Here is a 13,542-nt window from a genome sequence, read left to right on the forward strand (position 1 = left end):
GACCTACAGTTGTGTAGACCTACAGTTGTGTAGACCTACAGTTGTGTAAACCTACAGTTGTGTAGACCTACAGTTGTGTAGACCTACAGTTGTGTAAACCTACAGTTGTGTAGACCTACAGTTGTGTAAACCTACAGTTGTGTAAACCTACAGTTGTGTAGACCTACAGTTGTGTAAACCTACAGTTGTGTAAACCTACAGTTGTGTAGACCTACAGTTGTGTAAACCTACAGTTGTGTAGAACTACAGTTGTGTAAACCTACAGTTGTGTAAACCTACAGTTGTGTAAACCTACAGTTGTGTAGACCTACAGTTGTGTAAACCTACAGTTGTGTAAACCTACAGTTGTGTAAACCTACAGTTGTGTATTCAGCGGCTCTAACTTCATCTTGTAACTTCCAAACGTTGTCGATGTGTAACTAAAGTTGTCAAGACTGTGAAGACTTGAGTTGACAGAAGAATGTTGAACTGAACTTAATCAGTGACTGATCAGACTATAAATCAGTGATCCCAACACCCCCTGGTGGGCCGCGAAGGTATTTCAAGTGGGCCGCAAAATAATAATAATAATAATAATAATAATCTCTATTTATACAGCGCCTTTCTAGACCAGGTCACTAAGCGCTTTGAAAATCTTTACCAAAATGGTATCATTTTGGATGTAATTATATAAAAATAAAAATACACATAATAATGTTTTGAATGTTAAAACGCGTGAAGTTTAAAAGGATATTAAACTTTTTCAAATATTCTTTTCATTTATTTCCTTTGAATATTATACACGTGACAAGAAAATAATTGTTATCGGCAACATTTGCAGTGAACAGTAGTGCAAGTAATATTTATTTATATATATTTATATATATATATATATATATTTATTTATTTATATATTGTGTGTGCACGTGTACGTATGTGCGTGTGTATGTGTGTGCGTGTGTGCGTGTGTATGTGTGTGTGTCTGTGTGTGCCTGTGTGTGTGTGTGTCTGTGTGTGCCTGTGTGTGTGTGTGTGTGTGTGTGTGTGTGTGTGTCTGTGTGTGCCTGTGTGTGTGTGTGTGTGTGTGTGTGTGTGTGTCTGTGTGTGCCTGTGTGTGTGTGTCTGTGTGTGCGTGTGTGCGTGTGTGTGTGTGCGCGTGTGTGTGAACATGAAACCAGAAACACAAAAGTAAATACAAACAACTCACGTTTCATGTTGATTTATAGAGAAAAAGATTCTTTCGAAGCAGAATCTGAGAAAAAGTCAATATTCGTGTGAAACGTGAGTCTCTGGTTGGTTCAAGGATTTCCAGACGTTCGTGTCTTGATTGTTTGTTACATAAAGTGTTTTTTTCTGTCATTGTACAGGAAACTCACAGTATTTCTTCGTTTTCCTCCAATAACTCATGGGTTCGAGTCCAAAACAGACTCAACGACTCACATATTAAATCTTCTTTTAAACCAAAAAAATAAAAACACATCATGAACTTGAAGTTTGTATTTCAATATAAAATCACTTGTCAATCACGTACCACCAGGTGTCACTCTCGTGTTCCTGACATTACAAAGACACTGTCCCTTTAAGTGACACCATAGACATCACCCACTGGAGCCAAGGTCTCAAGCAAGTTCTCACACAGTTTGATATCATTCATATATTTTCTCTTAATGGCAGAAACACATGATAACATGAAAACTAAAGTTGTTTTATTGAACTCTGACGTCCATGGAGTTTTTACCTAAATAGTCGTGTTCACGTGTATCTCTTTGTTGCTGCTGTCGTTCTTAGGTTAAGACAAAAAAGAATGAACAAGATATTTTTAAGACTGCTTTCATACTTTGAACTACACTTGTGTAAACCTACAGTTGTGTAGAACTACAGTTGTGTAAACCTACAGTTGTGTAGAACTACAGTTGTGTAAACCTACAGTTGTGTAGAACTACAGTTGTGTAGAACTACACTTGTGTAAACCTACAGTTGTGTAGAACTACACTTGTGTAAACCTACAGTTGTGTAGAACTACAGTTGTGTAAACCTACAGTTGTGTAGAACTGCAGTTGTGTAGAACTACACTTGTGTAAACCTACACTTGTGTAAACCTACAGTTGTGTAGAACTACACTTGTGTAAACCTACAGTTGTGTAGACCTACACTTGTGTAAACCTACAGTTGTGTAGAACTACAGTTGTGTAAACCTACAGTTGTATAGAACTACACTTGTGTAAACCTACACTTGTGTAAACCTACAGTTGTGTAGAACTACAGTTGTGTAAACCTACAGTTGTATAGAACTACAGTTGTGTAAACCTACAGTTGTGTAAACCTACAGTTGTGTAGAACTACAGTTGTATAGAACTACAGTTGTGTAGAACTACAGTTGTGTAGAACTACACTTGTGTAAACCTACACTTGTGTAAACCTACAGTTGTGTAGAACTACACTTGTGTAAACCTACAGTTGTGTAGACCTACACTTGTGTAAACCTACAGTTGTGTAGAACTACAGTTGTGTAAACCTACAGTTGTGTAGAACTACACTTGTGTAAACCTACAGTTGTGTAAACCTACAGTTGTGTAGAACTACACTTGTGTAAACCTACAGTTGTGTAGAACTACACTTGTGTAAACCTACAGTTGTGTAAACCTACAGTTGTGTAGAACTACACTTGTGTAAACCTACAGTTGTGTAAACCTACAGTTGTGTAAACCTACAGTTGTGTAGAACTACAGTTGTGTAGAACTACAGTTGTGTAAACCTACAGTTGTGTAAACCTACAGTTGTGTAGAACTACAGTTGTGTAGAACTACAGTTGTGTAAACCTACAGTTGTGTAGAACTACACTTGTGTAAACCTACAGTTGTGTAAACCTACAGTTGTGTAGAACTACAGTTGTGTAGAACTACAGTTGTGTAAACCTACAGTTGTGTAGAACTACACTTGTGTAAAACTACAGTTGTGTAAACCTACAGTTGTGTAAACCTACAGTTGTGTAGACCTACACTTGTGTAAACCTACAGTTGTGTAAACCTACAGTTGTGTAGAACTACAGTTGTGTAGAACTACAGTTGTGTAAACCTACAGTTGTGTACACCTGCAGTTGTGTAGAACTACAGTTGTGTAGACCTACAGTTGTGAAGAACTACACTTGTGTAAACCTACAGTTGTGTAGAACTACAGTTGTGTAGACCTACAGTTGTGTAGAACTACAGTTGTGTAGACCTACAGTTGTGTAGACCTACAGTTGTGTAAACCTATAGTTGTGTAAACCTACAGTTGTGTAAACCTACAGTTGTATAGAACTACAGTTGTGTAGACCTACAGTTGTGTAGAACTACACTTGTGTAGAACTACACTTGTGTAAACCTACAGTTGTGTAAACCTACAGTTGTATAGAACTACAGTTGTGTAAACCTACAGTTGTGTAGAACTACAGTTGTGTAGACCTACAGTTGTGTAGAACTACACTTGTGTAGAACTACAGTTGTGTAAACCTACAGTTGTGTAAACCTACAGTTGTATAGAACTACAGTTGTGTAAACCTACAGTTGTGTAGAACTACAGTTGTGTAGACCTACAGTTGTGTAGACCTACAGTTGTGTAAACCTACAGTTGTATAGAACTACAGTTGTGTAAACCTACAGTTGTGTAGAACTACAGTTGTGTAGAACTACACTTGTGTAAACCTACAGTTGTGTAAACCTACAGTTGTGTAGAACTACAGTTGTGTAGAACTACACTTGTGTAGACCTACAGTTGTGTAAACCTACAGTTGTATAGAACTACAGTTGTGTAAACCTACAGTTGTGTAAACCTACAGTTGTATAGAACTACAGTTGTGTAAACCTACAGTTGTGTAGAACTACTGGTGTTTGTTTGATGAAGAAAAACAAACACAAAGATACTTCAGGTAAATTGATCCATAAAGAATGAAAATACAACATAAAAACTGCTTCCTGTCACGTGGATGCACCTGGTGACTCCTTGAGTGATTGACAGCTCTCTACTACAACAATAATAATAATGAAGATAATTATTAATAATTATAATAATTAATATATATATGACGCTATAAGACAAACTAATTACGATCTTAATCTTGCGATAAACGAGTAAAAACTGTATTTATTTGAAGTTGAAAAATCGTCAGATGTTTTAAATCCTGACGAATATCTGCGCAGTTTTTATTCTGCTTCCAAGCTTGGGTTCTGGCGCAGCTTGAAGCTCTGGTCCCTCATGACTTCATTTACACAACGATCTTCCTCCTCCTCCTCCTCCTCGCAAAAAACTCTTCCTCCACTTTCTCTCTCTGGTGATGCGTTCACGTGCACTGGACGCAGGTCCGCGCACAGGTGGGTGTCTCCGAGGCGGTCTTCCTCAGCCGGGGCTCGTCGTCCTGGACCAGAAGCCGCAGAGATGCGTTGGTGCGCCAGCAGGTGCGGCTCCTCTCCTCCGCCATGGATCCCTTCTTCTTCTTCTTCTTCTTCTTCTTCTCTGAGCAACTTCTCGCTGCGACGGACTCGTCCCTGAATGCGTCTCCAGTCTCACCTGCGCTGATCCTCGCACCTGGTCCTGCGCGCGACCGGCGCGTCCTTCTCTGATCCGGATCAGGGGTTTTTTGTTTGGATCGCAGAGCGCGAGGCTCGCTGGTGCTCCTCGTCCTCTGGACCTGGTCCTCGGACCGCAGTCAAGCTGGCCATGGCGGCGGCGATCGCCAGCTCCCTGATCCGGCAGAAGCGCCAGGCGCGGGAGCGCGAGAAGTCCAACGCCTGCCGGTGCGTCAGCAGCCCCAGCAAAGCCAAGAGCTGCGAGAAGCCGAGCAGACTTAACGTGTTCTCCAGAGTCAAGCTGTTCGGATCCAAGAAGAGGAAGAGACGAAGACCAGGTCTGTGTGTGGACGAGCTTCTGTTGTCCTTCTGAGAAGATCCAGAGATGATGTTCTGAAGGCATGAGGTCTGGGATAGAAACCAGTCCTGAGGGTCTTCAGGGTCTTCAGGGTCTTCAGGGTCTTCAGGGTCTTCAGGAGGCTCCAGGTCACAGTTTGACTCTGAGATCTCAGAGAGTTTCATAGAATCTGAGTTAGTTTGAGATTTATAAATATGTAGTTAATAACTTTTTAAATGAACTATTTGGACTCGAACGTACTTTTTTATATCGTGGCATTAAAGTTAAAAACTAATATTTATAACAAACAATCTCGTCCGTTTATTTAGATTTTAAGTCTTATATTATCTGATCTGTAGCACATATAGTTTTTTCATTACTTATGTATAAAATGGTGCAAATGACTTCCCTGTGTGACAATTAATGCATTTATGATATAATTAAACTTGAATTTAAACGGACGTGTTCTTTTTCTACATCTTGACATTCATTTAAGTTTAAATCGTTTTTACTCAAATGTGTTTTTTTTATATTGTAGCATTAATTCAGGTTAAACAATGTATAGAAAAACTATCTCAACAAGTTTTTTAGAGGTTTATTTTAATTTTAAGTCTCATATAATCTGACCTGTAGCACAAATTGACATGTTTTTTATTAATAATGTATAAAATGGTGAAAATCACTTCCCTGTGTGACAATTAATATATTTATAATATAATGAAACCGAAATGTTCTTTTTCTACATCTTGACATTAATTTAAGTTTAAACTATTTCTTACTCAAATGTGTTTTTTTTATATTGTGACATTAATTCAAGTAATAAAATATATAGAAAAAACGATTTCAACAAGATTTTCTTTAGGTTTTATTTTAATTTTGACCCAAACTAGTTTTTCTTTCTAACAAAGTTAACTAATAGATGTTTGATTCTCTAAAACTTCATGTACTTTTTCTTCATCTTGACATGAACTGAACATCAAAAATGAATTCATATAAAAAACAATCTATTCCAGGCGTGACTCGCCTTCAGTGCAGCGCGAACACTTTAATGTTGATTCATTTCACATGAAAACTAAATGAATCGTAAAGAGTTTGTTTTTTATTTCCACCAGTTTAACAAGTTTATTTTTTGAGAAAACTTGAAACAAGAGATAATGTTTCCTCAGAGAAAGTAAAACACATTTCAGAAACAGAAATAATATCAAGTATTTTGTTCTTCCAGAGCCGAGGGTTTGAAACAACTGCTCGATTATATGTTTTTTAATTCACCGTATCCGACACGAAACACAGTTTGGGGCTTTAATCTTGTATAAAAGTCGACAAGAGTAACTTTGTATTTTCTGATAATGAATCACTTTCATCTGAAACTTTTCACCTGTTTTACTTTAACTTTCACTGGTTTAAGAAAATCTGCACAAATAATAACAAATATTTCAACAGATGTTTTTATGAAACAGTTTTATCTTGACCTTTAAAGTATATACTTTATTGAGTATTGTTTTGATCGTTTACTTACTTCTTAGTTTCATCAAAGACGTAACAAAGCGCTGAAGCTGCAGATCATTGAAGATGTTTTTGTTTTGTGAAGAATTTGTTTGTAGGTCTTTAAATATCAATTTACCTTCAAGATGTTTTTTTAAGTCAAGACACTTTGCTCCTGACGGTCGAGCTGCGTCGCAGCCTACTGCCGTCAGTGTGTGCTTGTGTGTGTGTGTGCTTGTGTGTGTGTGTGCTTGTGTGTGTGTGAGAGTGAGTGTGTGTGTGAGTGTAAAGCTCTGAAGAAACATAAGAAAGTTCTACGTAAGAAAGAGTTTAACATGATGGTCCTGAGAGGATGAAGCTGATGAACCACAGCGAGGTCTCTCTCCAGCGACAGTAACTGCTTCATTAGTTACGGCTCGTCAGACACGAGGTCGACGAGCTCCAGCGCTGAAGATGTTCTTCAACCATCAGTTTCTTCATGTGATGTTCATGAGCTCCAGTGTTGATGATGTTCTTCAACCATCAGTTTCTTCATGTGATGTTCATGAGCTCCAGTGTTGATGATGTTCTTCAACCATCAGTTTCTTCGTGTGATGTTCATGAGCTCCATGATGATGATGATGTTCTTCAACCATCGGTTTCTTCATGTGATGTTCATGAGCTCCATGATGATGATGTTGTCCTTCAACCATCAGTTTCTTCATGAGATGTTTATGAGCTCCAGTGTTGATGATGTTCTTCAACCATCAGTTTCTTCATGTGATGTTCATGAGCTCCATGATGATGATGATGTTCTTCAACCATCAGTTTCTTCATGTGATGTTCATGAGCTCCAGCGCTGAAGATGTTCTTCAACCATCAGTTTCTTCATGTGATGTTCATGAGCTCCAGTGTTGATGATGTTCTTCAACCATCAGTTTCTTCATGTGATGTTCATGAGCTCCAGTGTTGATGATGTTCTTCAACCATCAGTTTCTTCGTGTGATGTTCATGAGCTCCATGATGATGATGATGTTCTTCAACCATCGGTTTCTTCATGTGATGTTCATGAGCTCCATGATGATGATGTTGTCCTTCAACCATCAGTTTCTTCATGAGATGTTTATGAGCTCCAGTGTTGATGATGTTCTTCAACCATCAGTTTCTTCATGTGATGTTCATGAGCTCCATGATGATGATGATGTTCTTCAACCATCAGTTTCTTCATGTGATGTTCATGAGCTCCAGCGCTGAAGATGTTCTTCAACCATCAGTTTCTTCATGTGATGTTCATGAGCTCCATGATGATGATGTTGTTCTTCAACCATCAGTTTTTTCATGAGATGTTCATGAGCTCCAGTGTTGATGATGTTCTTCAACCATCAGTTTCTTCATGTGATGTTCATGAGCTCCATGATGATGATGATTTTCTTCAACCATCAGTTTCTTCATGTGATGTTCATGAGCTCCAGTGTTGATGTTGTTCTTCAACCATCGGTTTCTTCATGTGATGTTCATGAGCTCCAGTGTTGATGTTGTTCTTCAACCATCAGTTTCTTCATGAGATGTTCATGAGCTCCACGATGATGATGTTCTTCAACCATCAGTTTCTTCATGAGATGTTCTCATCTGATCCTCAGAGCCTCAGCTGAAGGGCATCGTAACCAAACTGTACAGTCGACAAGGATTTCACCTCCAGCTGCAGGCGGACGGAACCATCGACGGCACCAAGGAGGAGGACAATGGCTACAGTGAGTTTCAAACACACAACATATGATGTAAAGGAATTAACGTCTGTCAGTGAATTAACAAAATACAACAAACACACACCATATGATGTGTGTCGTTGAATTAACAAAATACAACAAACACACACCATATGATGTGTGTCGGTGAATTAACAAAATACAACAAACACACACCATATGATGTGTGTCGGTGAATTAACAAAATACAACAAACACACACCATATGATGTGTGTCGGTGAATTAACAAAATACAACAAACACACACCATATGATGTGTGTCGGTGAATTAACAAAATACAACAAACACACACCATATGATGTGTGTCGTTGAATTAACAAAATACAACAAACACACACCATATGATGTGTGTCGGTGAATTAACAAAATACAACAAACACACACCATATGATGTGTGTCGGTGAATTAACAAAATACAACAAACACACACCATATGATGTGTGTCGGTGAATTAACAAAATACAACAAACACACACCATATGATGTGTGTCGGTGAATTAACAAAATACAACAAACACACACCATATGATGTGTGTCGTTGAATTAACAAAATACAACAAACACACACCATATGATGTGTGTCGGTGAATTAACAAAATACAACAAACACACACCATATGATGTGTGTCGGTGAATTAACAAAATACAACAAACACACACCATATGATGTGTGTCGGTGAATTAACAAAATACAACAAACACACACCATATGATGTGTGTCGGTGAATTAACAAAATACAACAAACACACACCATATGATGTGTGTCGGTGAATTAACAAAATACAACAAACACACACCATATGATGTGTGTCGGTGAATTAACAAAATACAACAAACACACACCATATGATGTGTGTCGTTGAATTAACAAAATACAACAAACACACACCATATGATGTGTGTCGGTGAATTAACAAAATACAACAAACACACACCATATGATGTGTGTCGGTGAATTAACAAATAACTTTTAATTCACGACGTCAGTTGAAACTAACAGATGTTTTTCTAGAACCTGTTGATCCAAGTCAGTCATAAATTTAGATAAAAAGTGTTTCTTTCAGATTATTTCATTAGATTGAACAGATAGTTGGTTAAAAGTACTTTGTTAGTTCCAGGAATCATCTTATTTCTACTCTATATGTGTGTAATGTGATTTGTGAAGATGCAGAAATAGAATCAGTATCGTCTTGAGTTCTCGACTCACGATTCTGAGATTCAGAAACAACATATGATTTAAAAAACTGAACCTTCTCACCACAAAACACACGAGAGATAAAGAAGCTTCTTAATTTACTTTTACACTAATGTACAGAAAAATGGAAAAATGCTATATTTGTTAGCTTAGCTAGAAGCTAGCGCTGCCAGCTAGTTTACATTTAGCATCCGTAACATTTTCTAATGTATTGATTCTGATGTAAATTCAATAAATTCTCAGTTGAATTCACGTAAAAATACTCATTTGTCAAAGAAAATGATTTAAATTTGTCGTATTTACGTATTTGTCGTACATGATATCAATGGTAAGAGGTATATGAAGTTAAATACATACGATAAAGAGTCGTCACCATACTAAAATGATACTAAAATGATACTAAATGATACTAAAATGATACTAAATGATACTATAATAATTCTTAAAATGATACTAAAATGATACTAAAATGATACTAAAATGATTATTAAAATAATACTAAAATGATACTAAAAATGATACTAAAATAATACTAAAATGATTCTTAAAATGATGCTAAAATGATACTAAAATGATACTAAAAATGATACTAAAATAATACTAAAATGATTCTTAAAATGATACTAAAATGATTATTAAAATAATACTAAAAATGATACTAAAATGATACTAAAATGATACTAAATGATACTATAATAATTCTTAAAATGATACTAAAATGATACTAAAATGATACTAAAATGATTTTTAAAATAATACTAAAATGATACTAAAAATGATACTAAAATAATACTAAAATGATTCTTAAAATGATACTAAAATGATTCTTAAAATGATACTAAAATGGTTATTAAAATAATACTAAAATAATACTAAAAATGATACTAAAATAATACTAAAATGATTCTTAAAATGATGCTAAAATGATACTAAACTGATACTAAAATAATACTAAAAATGATACTAAAAATGATACTAAAATGATTCTTAAAATGATACTAAAATGATTATTAAAATAATACTAAAAATGATACTAAAATGATTATTAAAATGATACTAAAATGATACTAAAATGATACTAAAATGATTCTTAAAATGATACTAAAAATGATACTAAAATGATACTAAAATGATTATTAAAATGATACTAAAATGATTATTAAAATAATACTAAAAATGATACTAAAATGATTATTAAAATGATACTAAAATGATACTAAAATGATACTAAATGATACTATAATAATTCTTAAAATGATACTAAAATGATACTAAAATGATTATTAAAATAATACTAAAATGATACTAAAAATGATACTAAAATAATACTAAAATGATTCTTAAAATGATACTAAAATGATTCTTAAAATGATACTAAAATGATTATTAAAATAATACTAAAATAATACTAAAAATGATACTAAAATAATACTAAAATGATTCTTAAAATGATGCTAAAATGATACTAAAATGATACTAAAATAATACTAAAAATGATACTAAAATGATACTAAAATGATTCTTAAAATGATACTAAAATGATTATTAAAATAATACTAAAAATGATACTAAAATGATTATTAAAATGATACTAAAATGATACTAAAATGATACTAAAATGATTCTTAAAATGATACTAAAATGTTCCTAAAATGATACTAAAATGATTATTAAAATAATACTAAAAATTATACTAAAATTATACTAAAATGATTCTTAAAATGATACTAAAATGATTATTAAAATAATACTAAAAATTATACTAAATTATACTAAAATGAGTCTTAAAATGATACTAAAATGATTATTAAAATAATACTAAAATTATACTAAAAATGATACTAAAATAATACTAAAATGATTCTTAAAATGATACTAAAATGATTCTTAAAATGATACTAAAATGATTATTAAAATAATACTAAAATAATACTAAAAATGATACTAAAATAATACTAAAATGATTCTTAAAATGATGCTAAAATTATACTAAAATGATACTAAAATAATACTAAAAATGATACTAAAATGATACTAAAATGATTCTTAAAATGATACTAAAATGATTATTAAAATAATACTAAAAATGATACTAAAATGATTATTAAAATGATACTAAAATGATACTAAAATGATACTAAAATGATTCTTAAAATGATACTAAAATGTTCCTAAAATGATACTAAAATGATTATTAAAATAATACTAAAAATTATACTAAAATTATACTAAAATGATTCTTAAAATGATACTAAAATGATTATTAAAATAATACTAAAAATTATACTAAATTATACTAAAATGAGTCTTAAAATGATACTAAAATGATTCTTAAAATAATACTAAAATGATTCTTAAAATTATACTAAAATGATTCTTAAAATGATTCTTAAAATGATACTAAAATGATACTAAAATGATACTAAAATGATTCTTAAAATGATACTAAAATGATTCTTAAAATGATACTAAAATGATATTAAAATGATTCTTAAAATGATACTAAAATGATACTAAAATGATACTAAAAATGATACTAAAATGATACTAAAATGATACTAAAATGATTCTTAAAATGATACTAAAATGATTGTTAAAATGATACTAAAATTATTCTTAAAATGATACTAAAATGATACTAAAATGATACTAAAATGATACTAAAATGATTCTTAAAATGATACTAAAATGATTCTTAAAATGATACTAAAATTATTCTTAAAATGTTACTAAAATGATTCTTAAAATGATACAAAAAATATTCTTAAAATGATACTAAAATGATACTAAAATGATACTAAAATTATTCTTAAAATGATACTAAAATGATACTAAAATGATACTAAAATTATTCTTAAAATGATACTAAAATGATACTAAAATGTTTAACATCCAATCACAGGAATATTTGATACTTGATCCCATTTTCACCACAAGAATAAAAAGACCGAACATAAACATTTTCCACACGTTAAATATTTGTAATAAAAAAACAGTTTTTTCTACATCAATCATTTTGAAAATAAGTATCGTGAACATTTTATTAGCAATAATTTTAGATTTTTGATACTTTACAAACAAACATTTCAATAATTCAAGAAAAATCCCTTCATTGAAGCAACAACTTCTCATATTTCAGTCGAAGTATTAGTTACATATTTAAGTATTAGTTACATATTTAAGTATTAGTTACATATTTAAGTATTAGTTACATATTTAAGTATTAGTTACATATTTAAGTATTAGTTACAGATGTAGCTCCAGGTTCATGGAACCATGAGTGAGATCAACAGATGCTGGATCTGCTGATGCTCTGGAACCTTCCATCCAGTCTCTGGACTCACGAGTCTCTGGACTCACGAGTCTCTGGTTTGAGAAGTGAAACCTCGTCCTCCGCTGCGTCCTCGCTCTCCTGTTGACTTACATAAACACTGGCCTGAACCAGAATAGTTTGAAGAGAAAATTAAAGTGTGGCGCTGAGTCGGTAAAAAAGAAAAAAAGGAGGAAGAGTGAAGCTCTTTTCACGACGCCAAAAATAGCGTTGTTAGGCACTGGGTGCGCTTGTCTCCATGGCGACGGAAAGAGTCGTCCTGCTGGATCCACTGGTGTCTTGTGATAGTAATACTTGTGATAGTAATACTTGTGATGGTAATGCTTGTGATGGTAATACTTGTGATGGTAATACTTGTGATAGTAATACTTGTGATGGTAATACTTGTGATAGTAATACTTGTGATGGTAATGCTTGTGATGGTAATACTTGTGATGGTAATACTTGTGATAGTAATACTTGTGATAGTAATACTTGTGATAGTAATACTTGTGATGGTAATACTTGTGATGGTAATACTTGTGATAGTAATACTTGTGATGGTAATACTTGTGATAGTAATACTTGTGATGGTAATGCTTGTGATGGTAATACTTGTGATGGTAATACTTGTGATAGTAATACTTGTGATAGTAATACTTGTGATAGTAATACTTGTGATGGTAATACTTGTGATGGTAATACTTGTGATAGTAATACTTGTGATAGTAATACTTGTGGTGGTAATACTTGTGATGGTAATACTTGTGATAGTAATACTTGTGATAGCAATACTTGTGATAGTAATACTTGTGATGGTAATACTTGTGATAGTAATACTTGTAATAGTAATACTTATGATGGTAATACTTGTGATAGTAATACTTGTGATGGTAATACTTGTGATAGTAATACTTGTGATGGTAATGCTTGTGATGGTAATACTT

The 13,542-nt window shown here is 33.1% G+C and overlaps 1 protein-coding gene across 3 annotated transcripts in view; it reads left to right on the forward strand.

Annotated features, from left to right (window-relative positions):
• fgf13a (fibroblast growth factor 13a) overlaps positions 1-13,542 on the forward strand; it is a 153,773-nt gene that overhangs the window by 107,440 nt on the left and 32,791 nt on the right. For 2 of the 3 annotated variants that reach the window (XM_087798936.1, XM_087798937.1), the window contains one exon: positions 7,962-8,072. In XM_087798936.1, coding sequence (XP_087655062.1) covers positions 7,962-8,072 — 111 coding nt within the window. Of the gene's footprint in view, positions 1-4,379; positions 4,862-7,961; positions 8,073-13,542 lie in introns of those variants that run through there. The other variant, XM_087798938.1, reaches the window with a different exon arrangement.

The sequence above is a fragment of the Callionymus lyra genome, chromosome 9, assembly GCF_982586985.1.
Source record: "Callionymus lyra chromosome 9, fCalLyr1.hap1.1, whole genome shotgun sequence".
Lineage (NCBI taxonomy): Eukaryota > Metazoa > Chordata > Actinopteri > Syngnathiformes > Callionymidae > Callionymus > Callionymus lyra.